This window comes from Myotis daubentonii, chromosome 9, assembly GCF_963259705.1.
Source record: "Myotis daubentonii chromosome 9, mMyoDau2.1, whole genome shotgun sequence".
Classification (NCBI taxonomy): domain Eukaryota; kingdom Metazoa; phylum Chordata; class Mammalia; order Chiroptera; family Vespertilionidae; genus Myotis; species Myotis daubentonii.
In genome coordinates, this window is record NC_081848.1 from 82,481,760 (window position 1) to 82,500,272 (window position 18,513).

Genomic DNA, 18,513 nt, shown 5'->3' on the forward strand with positions numbered 1-18,513 from the left:
GGAACATGAGTGTGACCTCTAGCCCCTTTGGCGGGAGGGAGAACCTGCCTGGACTTGCTGTGGACTCTGAACCTGGGCTGCTCACTTTCAGGCAGAAAAGTTCGTGACCGGAGCAAGTGTGACCGTTGGAGCTGCAGTTGTGGCTGCTCTCGCCTGTTCTGTCATGAAGAAGCGATCCCAACACCAGTGACAGCCTGAAGGGGCACAAAACCCCACGTTAGAAGCCGCTGTAGAGACGACCTTGCACTGTCCTGTCCCCTGACCCGAGCTCTTGGGCAACCTGTCGTTCTGTCCCTCACTGTCCCTCTCTCACTGGCTAAAGGATGGACTGATTGTGCCACGACTGAGGTTCATACGTGAACCTATCTACCCTCCAGGGAGGAGTCCCGCTGCTTCTGTGGCGCCCAAAATTGAACAGAAGCACCTGGGCACCTGGTGGGGACCCAGCGTTTTCTGTCCGTGTGACCTGGGGAAAGCTCTGGACTCTCAGAGCCTAAGTCCCTTCCTCTCCGAGCCGGGGAAGTGACACGCTCAAAGGTGCACTGTGAGGATCAGATAAGGTGGTGGGTGGAGGACCCCAGCCCCTGTCCGGCCTGTAGCAGGTGCTCCATGGATTGTCTACATTGTTCTCTGTAGACTGACCACTGTGCTCAGCAGCCGTCACTCATTTACTCTCATGGTGCAAAGAGATACACACGATGACCTCCCCGTGCAGCCCCACCCTCTGTCCGCGAACCCCCTCATGAGGCATAAACACCTCCCAGCGCCTTTCCAGTGCCTCCTACCTCCTCCAGCCAGCCCTCCTTTTAGAAGTTTTGTTTTTCTTTCATATTTTTTTTCAGCGAGGAAGGGAGAAGGAGAGAGAGAAACATCAGTGATGAGAGAGGATCATTGATTGGTTGCCTCCTGCACATCCCACACCAGGGACTGAGCCGCTACCTGGGCATATGTCTTGATCAGGAATCGAACTGTGACTCCCGGTTCATAGGTCAACGCTCAACCACTGAGCCACCGGGCTTGTTTTTCTCTTCTAACTCAAAGGTCAACTCCTCAGCCATCTGTTATGAGGACAGGGAATTAAATCATCTTCCTGTGCCCACCTTGCCATGGCTCAAGCTGCCCATTTTCAATATTTTAAGTATTGAAAATGGGTCACCTCCACTTTGAGGGCAGCGAAACTACAGTGTGACACTCTAAGGATGGATACGTGTCATCATAATGTGTCCAGATTCATAGAATGCACCACACCCAGAGCGAAACTTGGGCTAAACTAAGGCCTGTGGGTATTATGATGTGCCGATGTAGGTTCATCCGTTATAATAAAAATACACGCTCTGGACAGGATGCTGATAATGGGAGAGGCTCTGCATGAGTGGGGGGAGGGGCATATGAGAAAGCTCTGTTCCTTCCTCTCAATGTCTCTATAAACCTATAATTTCTCTAAAAATAAAATTAAGTCTTTTTAAAAAATTAACCTCCTCAGCGTATCCCTCCGCTAGAGCCTAGTGTGCCCTGGGCGTGGTCTCTAAAGGGGCGGGTCCCATGCTCTCCTCTTCCTCGCCTGGCCTCTGCCACCAGTGGCCCCACTGAATGGCCACTCTCCGTGGTGGCAGCACAGCCCCTGACACTCTGACTGGAGACCTGGGGCGCCCCCTCCCCTGGGCTGCGCCTTCCCGGCAGGAGAAAGCTGGGGGCCCCGATCCCCTCGGTGCACAGACACCAGGCGGGGACGAAGCTCGGGCTTCAGAAGGTTGAAGAACGAGGAGAAGGACTTGTACTTGCTGCCCAGCAGGGCCCTGCTCAGATCCCCAGGGGGAATGTCCGCCTCCGTGCGGGTCCGGGAGGGTCCATGCTGGCCTCGCTCCCAGGCTGCCTCTGGGCCAGAGGGCACAGCTGCTCTGAGAGCCCAGTACCCAGCGGGTGGGACAGGAGAAGGCTTTCTCGCTTCCGGGTCTAAAGCTCCCCCATAGCCGTGGGAGACGGGGAATCCGGGGACTCGGGTTTATTGGGAGACGTGAGCTCCGGGCTGTAATTCTAGGCAGGAAATCTCCCCTGGGACCAGACCCAGGCTCCCAGCAGCTCTGGGGGGACCCCAAGGTGGTGCCAGCTCTGCCCCCTCCCCTGGGTGCCCCTGGACCAGGGGTGCCGAACCATGGAGTTTGGTTCACCCACAGTCCCCTCCAAGTGAAACTGCCTCTGCCTCCAGGGTCAGGTGTAAACCATGTGACTGGCCCCATCAGTGAGAACTGATTGGCTCAGTGTGCTCACCTGACCCAACAGCAGCCAATCAGGAGGCTGAGCTAGGATGCGGTAAGCTGAGCCAATCAGATTCTCTCTCGGGAATGAACAGGGAACCCAGGAGCTGCAGGCACTGAGGAGAGAGGCTGCTGAGCTGATGCAGAAAGAAAGGCCGTGGAGCGAGGAGTCCGGGCACCAGCGACGCTGGGGAGATGACGATACTAATTGTTCCAGAACCGGGAGGAGGAGAGAGTGGCAGGAGGAAAGGAGCCTGGGCCACTGGGGCTGCGTCACATTCATGGCCGAGAATCCCACCCAATCCCAGCCGCTGCGCCCCGGCCTGGCGGGCCAATGGTCCTGCTCTGGCCCTCACAGGAGTGTCTCCCGCCCCTCACCCGTCCTCGCCCTCCAAGAGGAAACCTGGGAAAAGCAGAGAAAGGCCGGGACGCACTCAGGCGGCTGGGGAAGAGCCCGTCACTGAGCTCGGCTGCCATGGCCACACCCCCCGGCTGGGGACTCAGCAAAGACATCCATTTCTCACCGTCCTGGAAGCTGACAAGTTCAAGGCGAAGGTGCTGGCAGATGCAGTTCCTGGTGGAACCTCTTCCTGGCTTGCAAATGGCCACCTTCTCGCTCTGTCCTCACGTGGAGGAGAGAGGGCTCTGGTCTGTCTTGTAAGGGCACCAATCCCATCATGCCCTCCCGCACCCTCGCCACCACCTCATGACCTCCTCTGAGCCTCATGACCTCCCAGAGGCCCAGCTCCGAACACCAGCACATTGGGGGTTAGGGCTGCAACATGATCAGGGGGAGGGGGTAAGTGGGACACACGCATTCAGTGCAAGACAGAGCTCAACTGTGTCTTTAATAGCATTCACACCAGCCGTATTTCCCCAATTAAATCTTCCTGTGCTTTTATAGCTCCACTGAAAGCAGCCTGAATGGCCTGGCCGGTGTGTCTTGAGTGTTGATCTATGAACCAAGAGGTCTCAGGTTAAATTCCCAGGGGCTTGATCCCCAGTAGGACGTGTGCAGGAGGCGGCCACTGATGAATTTCTCCCTTCGATGTTTCCCTCTATTCCCTGCCCCTTCCTCAATTTCTAAAAAATAAAAATAAAAATACAAATTCAATAAAAACATATTTAAAAAAATTTAGCCTAAATAAGTATAAAACAGTGAAATCAATTTGAATCCCTACCCCGCTAGCTATGCAGGTCTTCTCCATACTAACTGGTTGCCACTAAGATGATTCCTTGGCCTCAATACTTTCCTGCTCACCTCAGTTCCGCTGGACCGTCATGAGGGCCCCCATCACGGCCAAGCCCATGCCGAGGACGCTTGTAAAAATGCCACCTTTCAAGATCGCGTCAGTGACCTGTAACACAAGACATGGGGCGTTACACTGCAGATCAGGGACCTGGCCATGTTTACTCAACACATTCGTCTTCACTCAGAGAGACCTGTGTCCCCTTCAACGGAACCACAGAAGGAGTGGGTGTTTGCAGGGCAACAGGCCACCAGGAGAGCGGAGAACAGGTGGGGACAGAACGGGAGGGGGAAGGCGCTGTGGGTGTGAGGGAGACAGCGGCCCTGTGGGTGCTGAAAGGCTCAGAGAGCCGCAGGGGGTGCCGTGGGAAGGACACAGGCAGTGCCCGGACGGTCTAGGTGAGGGCTGGCCACTGGGAGCCTGAAGCAAGTGCAGAGTTGGGGAAACCCCCCTGTGAGCTCTCCCGACCCAGGGCTGGGCCGGGATGGCTCTGGGCGGCCCAGGAGCTGAGCCTGGCCCAGGCACAGCGTGGGCGCTGGGGGAGGAGCTGCTGGTCCCATGTCGTGACTGGGCAGAGGCTCATGGAGCGAGATCACCTGCTTCTGCGCTGACCGGGAGGGTCCTGGACAAGGAAGTGGATACTCGGACAGCAGGGATGAGGCGGTGGAGACCTCAGGATGGTCCCTGAGGGTCTTGCACTTGGCAACGCCGTGTGAGCCACCCCTGCCCACAGCGCTGTGCTGGGGAAGCGGGCGAAGACCCCGAGAGGGCCTGCTTTCCAGGCGTCAACACTGGGCGGGGCTTCCCAGGCTCTCAATTGTCTCCATCTGCCCCCAAACCCTACTGACACCCGTGTTAGATGCCCACTGTACAGAGGAGAAGACTGAGGGGGGGACAGGGGAAAGAACTCCCCAAAGCCAACCCACGCCCAGTGACAGGGACCAGGACGCCTGGTGTCCTAACAAGCCCACCTAAGCCTCCTCCGCCGGAAGGAAAATGCTCAAAACAGAGCACAGAGCAGGTTTCTGTGGAAGACCGTGACTTGGCGCCACGTGAGCGGCTGGGGAAGGAAAAGCCGCACCGCCCACTCCATTCAGAGACACTCAGACACGCTCCCACGTGTCGGCGATAAACAGGCTTTCCTGAGCTCCACTCCGACTGGCACAGAGGTGACGGGTGTTTTAAAGGGTGCGCAAAGGAGTGGACACGCTGGGGCTCAGGAGTCCGAGAAATGAGAATTTGCAAAGGGCCGGTCAGCATCACTGCGGTTGGGCCCGGTGTCAGCCAGCTGGACGGATGGAGGCCCGGCTCCCAGGCTCCCAGGGGAGAGGAGGCAGAGGCCGGGCCCTCCTGACACTGCATTGTGATGGATAAGGACAGCAGGTGTGATGATAGGAACAGTGTGAAGACAGCTTAACCCAACCCCCAGCCGTGACAGGATGCTGCTGATCTATAATCCGTGTAGCCCTCGCGGCTGCACGGTGCGAACCCACATCCTGGAACAATAAGTTTGCAGAGTCTTGAACTGAAACCCAGACATAGATGTTTGCAGTGGGAATGAAAGGGTTAAAGAGAACAAAACGGGGCAGAGAAAGTCTTGTTGTGCTTAGCAGAAAGCTTGCAGCCTTGAGCACAGCACAGCCCAGAAGACACTGGCATGGGAGGAAACAAGGACAGACCAGACCCTTGTGTCAGCAGAGCGGCTGCAGCCAGCAAGGATTTGTGGAAACCTGTCTCTCCCTGCTCTCTCTGCTGATGCCTTTCTGGGTCTCAGCCCACCTACACCCAGGAGTTGGGAATCAAATCTTTTTGATACATTATGGCCTCATGTCAAAGGTACATGACATTGGCCCACATGGAACCTTTCATTTGGTGCCGAAACCTGGGAAGGTCTAGTGAGGGATCCGGTAAGAGCCATCGCAGGGTTCCAGCAACCGGGCACTGGGCACTCCGAGAGACCGTGATCTTCCGGCTCCTGAGCTCCCCTTGTGTCCGGGGAAGGCTCCCCAGCCACACTCCTGCATGGCTGAGCTTCTGCTGAACTCCCGACACTGACTTGGGCCCCCCTAGCCTTCCTCCAGACCGGTCTGGGTCGGGCCATGACTGGATAGTGGACCTCTCTTCCCTTGCCTCCTCCCACATCAATACCAGGCATAGATTCATAGGTAAGTGGCTTTAGTCTGTTTTCCTCCGACGGACTCTCCTGTCATTTGGGTTTGGAGCCAGGCTCCAGGCTGATACTGTTCAGCCGCTCCCCCCCCGCCCCCCCCGGAAATCCAGCGCTGGTCAGGACAGGTCCTCAGGGACCAGGTTCCCTCGCCCCCTCTCCTGACCTGATGGGGATGCCTGTCATGGAGGGAGGGCTCCGTCCGTTTCTGGAGAACATTAGGGGGAGACAGGGATGTCTTCTTGGGCTTAACTTCACGGAAAGCAGACCTTGAGCCACTGCCAGTCGCCATGGGGAATTCGCAGGCAACCATTCCCCACACCACACCCCTGGGCTGTCTACCTAAAGCTTTCAGACCCTAGAATTCGCGCAGGTCTTCTGGCCTCATTAAAATGGCACTTTTGATTTCCAAATTGTAACTGACCTGGACAATTCCGTCGCAGGCAGGGCAAGTGGCCTGAGGTCCTGTATGTCCAGGCTTCTTACGCTCAGGGACACAGCCTTCTCTCTGTCACAGCTGCTCTCCCTCACGATTTTCCTTCTTCACTCTGAGCCCCCAGAGGACCTCAGATCCTCCTGCTCCTTCACCACTTTTGATCTCGCCGACCATCCCCCGGTCCCCTAGCTTAGGGCTCCTCCATCTCAGCAGCCTGAGAGCCCACCACCCTACCCAGCAGATCCCACCGCCACCTCCCCATCTCACACCCACTCTGAGCAGGTTTCACTCTCTTCCTCCCCCACTCTGGCACTAGCCTTAAAGGTTCCCTTGGGGAAATTGCTGGCGCCAAATCTGGCTTCATGCCCAGGCCACACAGCATAGAGCAGACCATATGGTCCAGCCTGCAAGCAGCTCTGCCCACATTAACCTGGCTTTTACCCTCTTTGGGCTTCCTGACACTATTTTCCTCCTCCTCCTCCTCCTTGAGCCCTGCATTTTAAAATTAGTTACGAAGTTTATAGAAACAAGATTACAAGTCTTAGTTAACCAAACAATAGGACAGTTTGTCCTTAGCCAGGCAAAGGGACCCTATGGGTCTATACCCCAGGAAATAATCTGAATTTACTCCTTAGGTGTCCACAACAGCCCCTCCCACGCATGAAGCGGACAAAGAGGAATGTCAACCCCATCCCCCTTCTTTTCCGTTATATATACCCCTAAAGACGGGAATGAAAGGGTTACAGAGAATAAAACGGGGCAGAGAAAGACTTGTTGCGCTTAGCAGATATCTCCCAGACAGCTTGCAACCTTGAGCACAGCTCAGAGAACCAGGAGACACCTGGCATGGGAGGAACCAAGGATGGACCAGACCCCCAGGTCAGCAGAGCGGCTCACAGCCAGTAAGGATCAATAGAAACCTGTCTCTCCCTGCTCTCTCTGTTGATGCCTTTCTGGGTCTCAGCCCACCTGCACCTATGTGTCGGGAATCAAGTCTCTTTTGATACATTATGGCCTCATGTCATAGATGTGCAACCCCGGCCCACTCCCAACCTTTCAGGTGTCAAATAGAAGATTTTTTCTATCACCTACTTTGCAGCAAAATAGCTTTTAGAAAAACCCACACAGAGACCCAGAAGCAAGAAACAGAACCTAGGGACACATATATCTGGGTTCAGGAGAATGGATTTGCTCAGCTTTTGGGAAACTGATTCCCTGAGCCTGCAGCCCTGCATTGGGAATAAAGGGGAATTTCTGCATCTCCCTAGTGCTTGGTGGCCTGTTTCCTGTCTTTGATTACTTTGCCATAACAGCATCTCTCTATATATGCTTTTTGTTAAGAATAGTTTATTGATTCTGAGAGAGAGAGGGAGGGAGAGGGAGGGAGAGAAGCATCCATGTGAGAGCACATCGATGGGCTGCCTCCTTCTCACACCCCAGCGGGGTTAAGCCTGCAACCCAGACCTGTGCCTGAACAGGAATTAAACTGGCGACCTCCTGGTGGGCAGGATGACACCCAACCAACAGAGCCACGCGGCCAGGGTGGACGACGACATTTCAAAGGACAGGACGGCACCCAGGTCCTTGAGAGCGACACTCCTGAGCTGCAGGCCACACATGCCCGTCCCGGGGCAGAGGGGGTTCCCAGGGGCAGCCCCTGTCAGTAAGCGCCGGGAGCCGGTCCATGCTTGCTGTTTCAAGGGACCTGGCATATATGGCATACTTTTCTTAATATGTTTGCTCACCTTCTTGGCACTATGTGTTTTAACCAAGGTCACCTCTGAGAAAGGTTGTTTCCCCAGGTAGGGATTTTCCCCTGAAGTTAGGGAGGGAATAAAGCCCCTTAACTAAGTGCCAGGCGGGTAATTAATCACTTTAACTACGAACAATCATGCTTAAGCTACATAATCTTTACTCCCTGGAATGGAGATAAGAAACGCCCTAACCTTTGGAATAGAGATTGATGCGATTGAATCAACTGGTATAAATACAGATGTAACAAGACAGAAAGAGACAGAGCTTAGAAGAGAACTCAGAACACAGAACCTACAAAGAGCGTTCTCTGGGGACAGAAGAGCTTCGCTGGAGAGAGCATGGCAAAGGATCCTGGACGGAGGCTGGCCTCGGAGCCTGGAGGCAGAACCTAGCGAGAGAACATGGCGGGAGATCCTGGACCGAACCTGACTACAGAGATATGGCAAGAGAACCTGACTGGAACCTGGTGACTGAACCTGGCTGGAGATCTGAAGCAGAACCTCTCTGGAGATCCAGACCAGAACTTGGCTGGAGATCCTGGCTAGAGATCCTGGCTAGGCTGCTGATCAACTGAACGCTGTCTCCGTGTCCTTCCTTCTTCGCCGACTCCGTCCACGCCTTTGGGGACCCCTGGACCTGCTGGGGTTGGACCCCGGCAAGTAAGCGCTCTGAGAGACACTCAGGGCCCGGCCCAGAGGTTGGCTGGACAGTCCTTCTCCTGGCAGCCTTCCGCTTCTCCCGCAGGCATTTCAGTCCTAGGGGCGCCCACTGGTTTATGGAGGGAGATGGAGGGAGTCTCTGCAGACACAGAGTCAGGGAGCAGGAAGGAATAAGAGGGAGACAGACAGGCAAGGCTGAGTTCCCGGCTGTGGAAGGAGCTCAGAAGGGAGGCGCCAGGGACCAGCTGCTCAGGGGAAGAGACCTCCCCGAGTCCCTCTGAAGCAGAGCAGACGGCCAACCACCCCTGAAACGCTGGGGTCTCCCAGATTGGCCCTCTGGGGTTCCAGCACAGATGCATGATGGGCAGCTAGACCCGCAGGCTGCCAGCCTCCCACCTCAGCTCAAAGGAGGGAGACCCCACAGCAGGGTCCCCGCGGGCACCAGGGGGCACTTCCCAGTGGGTTCCCTGCCCCTCCCCTTTCACCACAGCCCTTCTCCCCCTCACAGAAGAGGAGCTTCGTCCTCACTGACCAGGATCTACAGCCTTGGCCCAGGCGTAAGGTTCCAGCGAGGATGGGGCACCCACTGCTTCCAGACAGACCGGCCGAGGGAAGAACCAGGAGACCACATCCCCCCCTGGGAGGCTCCCTCCACCTCTGTTACTTTAGATGGGAATTCCCACCCCAGACAGGTGCCATGGAAACCTGCTGTAATGTATTCATTTGAGTTGGGGGGGAGGGGGAAGCCAGTTTTTTTCCTAAAAGAAGTGAAGTCTGGCCCTAACCAGTTTGGCCTCAGTGAATACAGTGGAAAGAAGGGTGCCAGGTTCGATTCAGATCAAGGGCACGTACCTCAGTTGCAGGCTCATCCCTGACCCTGGACAGGGCTCAGGTGGGCGGCATCCAATCGATGTGTCTCCCTCACATCAATGTTTCTCTCTGTGTGTCTCTCCCCTCCCTTCCACTCTCTCTAAAAATCAATGGAAAAAATATCCTTGGATGAGGATTAACAATAAAAATAAATAAAAGAATGAGCTGAGTCTGCTTTGGCTGATTGGTTCGCAAAAATGCCTGCTCTGACTATTTAAATGACATAACAGACATTTCCCATTAACTAACTATGAGCTAACTATGCCAAGAACGTGAAGAAAATAGACACATGTGTACCAGCTACGCAAAATACCCTGCTCTGCAACTCTTTTGTATTTAAAAACTGTTTAAATGTTTGATGTCAGCTAAGAATGTGTGAGGAGTATGTGGTTTTTCAAATTATCTGAGACCAGGAGTCAGCAAACTATGGCCCAGGGGCCCAAGCCAGCCCACTGCCAAGTCTGATCACATGATTGAGTCCATGCCCCCTCCCCTGGGCACTGACCTTTAGGCCACTTCACAACTGACATTCCCTTTTGCTTAGACCACGGTCCACTTGCTAAGACCATTATCTTTCCCCTCAGGACCCGCCTAGAGAATTCTCCGCCCAGAAAAGCCTGCCTAAAGTCTTTTAAAGCCTCTGACCCACCCATTCCTAGGTGCTGGTGGCAGTGTTGGGCTCAGCCCATCTGGTGTCCAGGTGACCTAATAAACTCATGATTCTTTACCCCTTTTGGCCTTGTGCATTCCTCCTTCGGCGATTCTAACACCCACCACTGTTTTCATAAAAAGCTTCTTTAGGAACGGCCTCACCCACTCCATTAGGGATTGTCCATGACTGCATTCCTGCTACAAAGCTTGCGGAGTCGAGTGGAGGGAAAGAACCCACGTGGGACAGAGCCTGAAAGGTGGACCGCCCCCAGCACTTCCCAGAAAACGTCTGTGTGGCTCTTCCTCCTCCTGGCTCCCACTTGTCCTCCTCTCTGGGCCTGTAGTCCTTGTCACCCTACTCCCTAGTCATCTTCAGCTCATTGTACAGCTTCAATTTAATCAAAAGAATTAAATCAGATTCAGCTCAATTATCACCTCTTCTGTGATTCCTTCCTGGATCAGGCACCTGGGATCAAATCCTCCCTCTGCACATGGCTGTCAGGTGCTAGAGACTCAATGCCTAGTGGTTGGATAAGTTTGGGTGAGCTAGTAAAGCACTGTGAGCCTCAGTTTCCCCATCTGTGAAGTGGGGATAAAACAACCCTCCTCTAGAGCTATGGAGGGGGCAGGGGTGACTGTCATGGCTGTGATATCACCCCCTAACCTCACTGATCTGCACAGCGACTGGCACTTCTCCCCTCTCTCATCCCTACCTTGACTGTCACTCCCTTGAGGGCAGGGATTCTGTCCCTGCTATTTTGTCTCCTTTGTGCCTCTGCCTCCACCCTGGCCGCCCACACGATGCCCAGCCTCTGTCAGCGGAGGGAATGGTCTGGTTCCTGGGGACAGGGACACGGGCTGAGGACGCACCTGGTCACTGCGGTGGACTCCATAGCGCAGCTCATTCACAAAGTGCTCACAGTTGTCGGTGGTCAGTTTGTAGAGCATCTCCTCCCCCACCTTCTCCTCCGCCCGCTGCACAATTTTCCTGGGAGGCCTCGGAGAGTACTTCCGGTCATGCTTGTTATTGACACGGTACTTGTGTTTCCCGGCCACCACGGACAGCCGCTCCTTCTTCACTATGGCCCTCTCGGTCCCGGAGGACATGAGGTTGGCCAACGCAGCTCCCGTGATGTCACCTGTGGTTCCCAAAGAGGAAAGAGGCCGATGGTCAGGGCTGAGAGTGGGCAAGAAGGCAGCCCCACGCCCTGGGCTTCATCAATGAGGATGAGCTGGGGAAAGGTTGGCCCCCTGCCTGGCTTCAAATTCAAACACAGGCCGACCCCCGCCTGGGTGCCCTTGGAGAAGTCACAGATGCCCCTGGACTCTGGCTCCCTCATTTCTAAAGCCGAGGATGTGGATTCTTCTAAAGGCCCCTGTGGGCGCAGACGTCCCTGAAAGATGCAGGAGGGGCAGAGGGTACGGGGCACAGACCCCAGGTGCGGCCCAGCCAGAGCGGGGTGGGGCCTCAGCGGCCAGGGTGACATGTTTTCAATAGTAGGAAATGAAGCTGTTGAGCAAGCCCAAGCCTGACCTGCAAACCCAGAGCCCCACCCACCATCTGGCCTCAGGCCAGTCCCTTCTCTTCTTAGGGGCTTTCATCACTTACTGATTAAGGGACTGGGTCAGGTGACAGCCACACTCTCCAACCTCAAGATTCTCGGATTTGCCCCTAACAGGACACCCGCCTCCTGCCTCACCCTGGCTTCTGGGAAAGCTGACATGAGAAGGCAGAGTGATGGGCCCTGGAACCCTCGGGGGGGGGGGGGGGGGCGTGTACCTGCCAGATGGAGCTGGGCTCATAGAAAGCTTGTTCGTATGAAGTCAATCTCTGAACAGCCAGTTCATCCAATGACCAGCTTAAACATTCCCTGACTGTGTGTGTGTGTGTGTGTGTGTGTGTGTGTGTGTGTTCACTTTAGTTCACCAGTTCTTATTTTCATTTTAAAAGGGCATTTGACCCTGGCCAGTGTGGCTCAGTTGGTTGGAGCATCGTCCTGTACACAGAGAGGGCGAGAGAGAGAAACATCTCACATTGATGTTTCTCTCTCTCTCACTCCCTTCTCTAAAAATCAATGAAAAAATATCCTCAGATGAGGATTAACAAAAAAAATAAAAAATAAACCAGTAAGTTATTCCTTAATAACCCTAATTTTTTAAAGCCTGCATTTGGCTTTAAAATTCACATGTGTATGTTCACATCTGCTGTAGAGCTGTTTGTAACCTTTGCACCTTCTGTCATGAAATGCAGGCATGGATTTTATTTGGCCCGTTCCTGCTGTTGGTGGTTCCCAGGCTTTCGGCCTTTGCTTTAATGCCACGATGCTCTGAAGGGAAGGGAGGTTGGCTCAGCACCCACCAGGCCCTGCCCAGGCTCCCCCGTGCTGTCCTGCATCCCACCCTGCACAACCGGGAGGTGGGGTTCTCATCTGCTCTACAGAGGGTGCAGCTGAGCTTAGGGGGCAAGTCACAGGTTGGGAAGCGGAGGCCCCAGGATCCCAAACGGGTTCTGCTATGTGGGAGGCCCACGCTCCTTCCATGCCTCTGAGCCAGCTGTACGCTGTGTCCTACTCATCTGCCCCCAGAACATCGAGCACACAAAGGGGTGCTTTCCTGGGACAGTGGGTTGGCTGGAAGTGAACCCCAGTATTACCTGGAACAAAGGCTAACAGTTCATTTCTCCATGAGCTCGTTGCTAAGGAAGAGGAGTGGCTGCCAGACCTACCAGGGAACATCATGCAGCCAATGGCCACTGAGAACCCACCATGCCAGGCACTGGGTGAGAACAGCGCACAAGTGTGCAACCGCTAACACTCCCACTGTAGCTGGTCATTTGTAAACAAGGATCTGAAGTCCTGCCAAGAAGAAGTGAATGTTCTATCAGGAGCACAGCATAACTTGCCAGTGAGTCATGCTGAGTCAAGATTGCACACAATCTTGAGTTCCCGGAACATTTACCTCCCTGAGAAAGAATAAGATTACATAGCCATGGGTGTAGAGCAGAAAGGGAGGGCACAGCTGCAAGTTGTCTTCAATACGCTATTGTAATAATATAGAACAAAACGAGATTTAGTTGATTAACTGCTGACACACTACCCTTGTACCAAACCCTTATAAAAGCAATGGTGAGAGTGCAGAGTTTGCTACATGCCTGAGCAAGCTATAGCCCTCTGTCTGGCATCAATCTTCCTGTATGCTCGTCTTACCTCTGCATCTTCGGTTCACTAAACATCCCTCAACACCCACCTCTGCCCTGTGCTTATTTGGGGAACCAGCCTTACCTGGAGGACCCAGGTGCACCACATAGCCATCCCCCACATAGAGGGCCCAGTGCTCATAGGCTAAGCGGAAAATCTCAATCAGGTCTCCAGGTTTCGGTTCAGCCTGTGACTGAAAAACCAGAGACAGACTGAGGTTAGTCCTCACAGGGAACATTCTAGAACCTGACCTGTAAGGAGCTCCCGCCCAGCCTGCAAGCTCCCTCTGATCATCTCCTGCAGGCAACGGAAGTGGGCGCTCTCCTCGCACTGATGCAAAGTCCCTCCTTTACTGGGGCTGCTGAGATGGAAGTGAGCTCTTCAGGGGCAAAGAAGAGATGGACAGGGTGTCCGGAGGGGAGGTGTGGACAGGTGTGCAGCACGGGTGTGTGGCCGAGAGGTGTGCAGACATGGGCATGGGCACATGTTATGCCAGAGCATGTTGGTGTCAGTGAGTGAGTATATGATTCCCAGGAAGTCTCAAATGCTTCATCAAGGGCCGCCCACCGTGTGCCAGTCCTGAGTGATTCTGAGTGATAGAGCCTCGACTTGCACAGCCAGACACGGTGCTCAACAGGGCCCACATTTGAGATCCATCACTCCTTTGACCACAAACTGTCATCACCCCATTTGACAGGTGAGAAGACTGAATCTCAGGAAGGTTAGGTAACATGCAAAGATCCTTACCCAGTGAACAGAGAGGAAGATCAAACCTAGTCTGCATGTTACCAATGCTGCGCCCTTAACAATCCCAGAGCATCCCAGGCAGGCAGGGGCCGCTGAAGTCTGGGCGCCAGGCCAAGACCCAGCTGGGGACCCCAGGGTGTGACTGGAGTTGGTGGCAGGGCAGTGCCCTTCTGGGGTTTGCATGAGCAGGAAGTATGTTGCCCTCATCCCACTGAGAATTCCAGAAATGCCCTTATCACAAAAGTTGTATTTTAGGTTCGCTCAGAGGCAGCCAGCACCTCTCCTCCCCTGACTCAGCTGAGTGGGGTTACAGGGGCCAGACCACCACGACCTGGGTGGGTGATTGTTGCTGGGTGAAGTGAGGATGGCTGTCAACCGGAAATCTCCTGGGGAGACATGCTTGAGAGTAAAGCTCTTGACTACGGGCGTCTTGGGACAACCTGACCAAAGATGGAAGAATTTAAGCATAAAAAAGAAACACATGAGATATGTGAATAATAATATCAATGTGTTCATAATGACACTTTAAAAATGCGTTAGTCGCCGAAACCGGTTTGGCTCAGTGGATAGAGCGTCGGCCTGCGGACTGAAAGGTCCCAGGTTCGATTCCGGTCAAGGGCATGTACCTTGGTTGTGGGCACATCCCCAGTGGGAGATGTGCAGGAGGCAGCTGATCGATGTTTCTCTCTCGTCGATGTTTCTGGCTCTCTATCTCTCTTCCTTCCACTCTGTAAAAAATCAATAAAATATATTTAAAAAAATAAAATAAAATAAAAAAAAATAAAAATGCGTTAGTCACCTTTGGAGGATGTGAAAGAGTCATCATGTCATTTAAAAAACTGGTAAATAAAGGAAAAGATTCAAGCATTTCCTAAGTGAACTGTACTCAGACAAGCAAGTTAAGAATGACAGCGAAACCCAAAGCCCCAAAACTACATTTAAAAGGTGCCTACACTTCTATATGCAAAAGTCTAGCAAACACCTGGCAGGGCAGAGAAGGGACTGTGTGCCAGGGGAGGGGGTGGGGGGAAGAGAAGGGGGGGCGGTGCAGAGGACTTTAGCCTTAATATTAGGTTTCCATTTGTGTTTGGTTGCGGGAGAGGCTAACAAGGAAGATATGCTCACATATTTGTAGCAGAGATTAAATAACAGCCTTTTGCATGGTGTCGGGATGCAGTGAGCTTTCGGAAATGTGACTGTTATGGAGCCAGAAGGAAGGAGCAACATGTGGAGGGGAAGAGAGGGATGGAAAGAAAAGCAGAGGGAACAGGTGAGCTGCTTGGAGAGGAGGGTGGACAAGAACACTTCCTGCAGCCCCCGCCTCGGCCCCACACCGCTGGGAGCCATTCTCCTGGTCCCTCCCTCCCCAGCTCCTCCCAGCCACGCAGGACAGTGTGACTAAGGAGGTGGGACTGGGCAGAGGGCAGAGGCCGCCTCGTGAGCCCACCATTCCTGCCTCCTCAGGAAGCTCTGGGGAGCCCTCCCACCCCGGGATAGCGGACCCTCAGGGCTCAGTAGGCGCCCGAGCCTCTCAGTTCCAGAGCTGCAGCCCAGCAAGGAGACCCACATCATCACCACTAACAGGATTGCGGTGTTTGAAATAAAAGCTTTCTGGGGACTTACCAGAGCCATCCTTCTGTAGCCAATAGGTCACTGCCGGGTTCCTGTAGTTCTTTGCCCGCTGCTCTACCCTCCTGTAGCTCCCCCGTCTCCCTGCTCCTCCCCCCTCTCATAGCGTGCTGCCCTGTCCCCTCTTGTAGCTCTCTGCAGCCCGCCTGTGTCTCAATGGTTCCCTGGCCCACCTTCTTGCTGATCTGTGATCTGGTCCTGATGTGCTTGGTCGTTACCCCTCAGGGCATAACGGCTAGTTAGCATATTCCTCTCTTACTGTATAGGATTTCCTTTTAAGGGAAGATGATCACCCACAATCCCAGGTGCCCAGACAGCTGTTTCACACCATGTGAAGAGATCAAACTGGACTAGATCTAGCTGGACCAGAAGGAGTCAGGGCCCCAAGCAGGTCAGCATCTTATGATCCGCCGAGAGAAGTGGAGCTGGACTAATCAAATCCTCTCGCTCTCAGACATTTGAACGAAGAAATGAAAAAAAATATAGCTTTTTCGCAGTAGGGGCTGAAACTGAAAAATTGTGATGTAAGGAGGCAAGAAAGGCACCAATGGACCATGGATGGGAGGAGACACCACCAACTTGGACCAAATAGAAGCCCCTGGTAATAGTGGGAGAGAAGGGAGCAGGCATATGAAGAGAACTAGCTGGGCCCTGGCCGGTGTGGCTGGTGGCTGGGTGTTAACCTATAACCAAAAGGTTGATGGTTTCAGTCAGGGCACATGCTCAGGTGAGGGGCTTGTAGGAGGCAGCCAGTCGATGTTCTGCTCTCACATCGATACTTCTCTCTCTCTCTCTCTCTCTCTCATATAAATATATTAAAAAAAAAAAAAAGAAAGAAAGAAAGGAAGAAAAAGAAAGCGAGCCCAGTCCCATCCATTTGAATGGCAGAGTGGAGGTGCGTAAACTCCCGGGGCTGAGATGCCTGGAACCACCTTGACCCTGACGCCTCCCAGCTCTAGGCCCTGGCAGACCAGCCTCATGACAGCTCCTGACGCTGGGTTTTCCCAGAATCCCCTTCCCTCCCCACAGAGGTCCTCAGACTACACCTGCTCTCCCTGGACTAGCCTAAGGGGGTGCTTGTTTCTCAGAGAGCCAGACTAGCCTGAGGAACACAGCCCGAAGCCCTCATTTAATGCAGGGAGCTGCCCTCCCCTGCAGAGCCGGTTCTAGAAAGAGCTGGGGACTTACCGAAGCCATTGTGCGCCAGGGCAGGGTCTGCTTTCTGCTCCTAGTGCAACAGGTTTTATACCCGAGTGGACACTTTTGCTTTCATTTTCCTATTTATTCAGAAGGACTGAACACTAAGTGGTTAAAGGGACTGTCAGCATTTCTCAGGGGACAGGCCCACGACAACTCACCTCAAGGCCTGGAATGGCTGGGCCTGGGAGCCGCCCAGAAGCTGTGAGCGTCGGAGGGAAGCCTTACTCCTGCCCTGCCCTGGACACGGGCTCCCACTGCAGGACGGGGCATGGGAGGCCCAGTGGTCAGCCCCAGGCCCGCGTGGGCCCTGATCTTGTACCCGCCCCACGAGGACAGGAGCCACGGGCAGCCTTCGGGGCTGGACCCACGGGGAGGCCTCAGCAGGCGGGAGCCTGGCCCTCGGGGAGCCCAGGGCTCAGTGGCCTCGGGGTGCATGTGGCGGGAGAAGCAGAGCTCCCCTGAGAGCGGCTCCCAGCCTGGCGGGCGCTGTCCCTGGAACAGGAGGCAGAGGCAGGGCGCAGGCTCAGCCCAGCAGCTCCCGGGCACCAGGGCCCCGGCTTTTCCATCCTGTGGGTCCCGCGTCTGCTGCGATGGTGGCTGTGGTGGCAGCAGCCTCCAGGGCACGTTCTCACCGGCCCCGCCTACGGGCATCAGAGCTGCTTGTCACTCCCTGGTCTCCTCTGAGAGGGAGACCCTCACCCACAGCCCCCTGCGGCCCCGGCCCGCCTTCCCTGTGCAGGGCTATGCCCGTTTCCACGGGAAACTATCCTGGGCAAAGGGCAGGCTTGTGTCTGCTGATGCTGCGCATTTCATTCTCAGGGTCAGACAGGGACAGCTCCCCGCCCCCATTAGCCCAGGTGTCCAGACCCACACAGGGTCCTGGGAGGGGCAGGCCCAGCGCCTGGGGTGCAGCAGAAAAGCAGCCAGCTGGGGGGGCTCTTACAGGAAGTGGGGCGATTCCGGGAAGGCGCCTGCATCCTCCAGAGCTCAGTCCACCTGCTTCACTGCTCCTGGGAGCCACTGCCTCCCCCAGACCAGGCCCCAGCTCACTGCCCTGCTCCTGGGACAGTGCCCAGGCCTCACCTTAATCCAACATTTCCCTTCAGAGTGAGAAATGCCTTTGTTCTCCTCCAGAAGGACACCAATTCTGGGCCTGCCTGGCCTGAGCCCTGGCCCCCTGGCCCTCCAGCCCTCCTGCTCCCACAGGTCCTGCCCTCCTGTTCTAAACCAGGCCCCTCTCAGGACCCAGGAGATGCAGGGAGGGGGGGCCGAGCACACAGGACCCCCTGATGGAGCTCCAAGCCCAGAGGGGGTGAGACAGGCACAGGGACCACAGCAGAGCATGGCCACGTGGGGGGAGGTGGCGGTCCCGGGGGCTGGGACCCTGAGCTTGGCAGCTGAGCCAGGCTGGGCCTTCAGGGCAGCTCCTCAGAGGAGGGGTCTGTCTGGGGGGAGGAGAGGAGTGGGCGTGGGGCAGGGGCTGGGGGCAGAGAGAAGGGGGCGGTGCAGAGCAGCAGAGGCCAGAGGGAGCTGGGGGGAGGGAAAGGCAAGGCCTTCTGCCAGCCCAGGGGAGGGAGGGGGTAGGCAGGTGAGGGCAGGGAGGGGGAATAGGGTGGGGAAGGGCCAGGAGGGGCTGTGGCTGCCCAGGGCATCCTGTGCCCTGAGGCCAGAGGAGGATCATGGACAGATGGGACATT

The 18,513-nt window shown here is 55.1% G+C and overlaps 2 protein-coding genes across 13 annotated transcripts in view; one reads left to right on the forward strand and one right to left on the reverse strand.

Moving 5' to 3' along the window:
- LOC132241508 (phospholipase A and acyltransferase 3-like) overlaps positions 1-18,513 on the reverse strand; it is a 189,458-nt gene that overhangs the window by 35,731 nt on the left and 135,214 nt on the right. For 3 of the 12 annotated variants that reach the window (XM_059710340.1, XM_059710338.1, XM_059710339.1), the window contains exon 3: positions 10,914-11,182. The exons of 3 other annotated variants lie outside the window; for them this stretch is intronic. In XM_059710340.1, the coding sequence (XP_059566323.1) occupies positions 10,914-11,182 (269 nt within the window). Of the gene's footprint in view, positions 1-3,516; positions 3,614-10,913; positions 11,183-12,768; positions 12,863-13,324; positions 13,434-15,610; positions 15,734-16,804; positions 16,937-18,513 lie in introns of those variants that run through there. 6 more of the 12 variants (XM_059710343.1, XM_059710347.1, XM_059710349.1 and 3 more) reach the window with 6 other exon arrangements.
- The window catches only part of LOC132241499 (uncharacterized), a 234,586-nt gene that overhangs the window by 5,702 nt on the left and 210,371 nt on the right, over positions 1-18,513 (forward strand). The gene's annotated exons all lie outside the window — the stretch shown is intronic.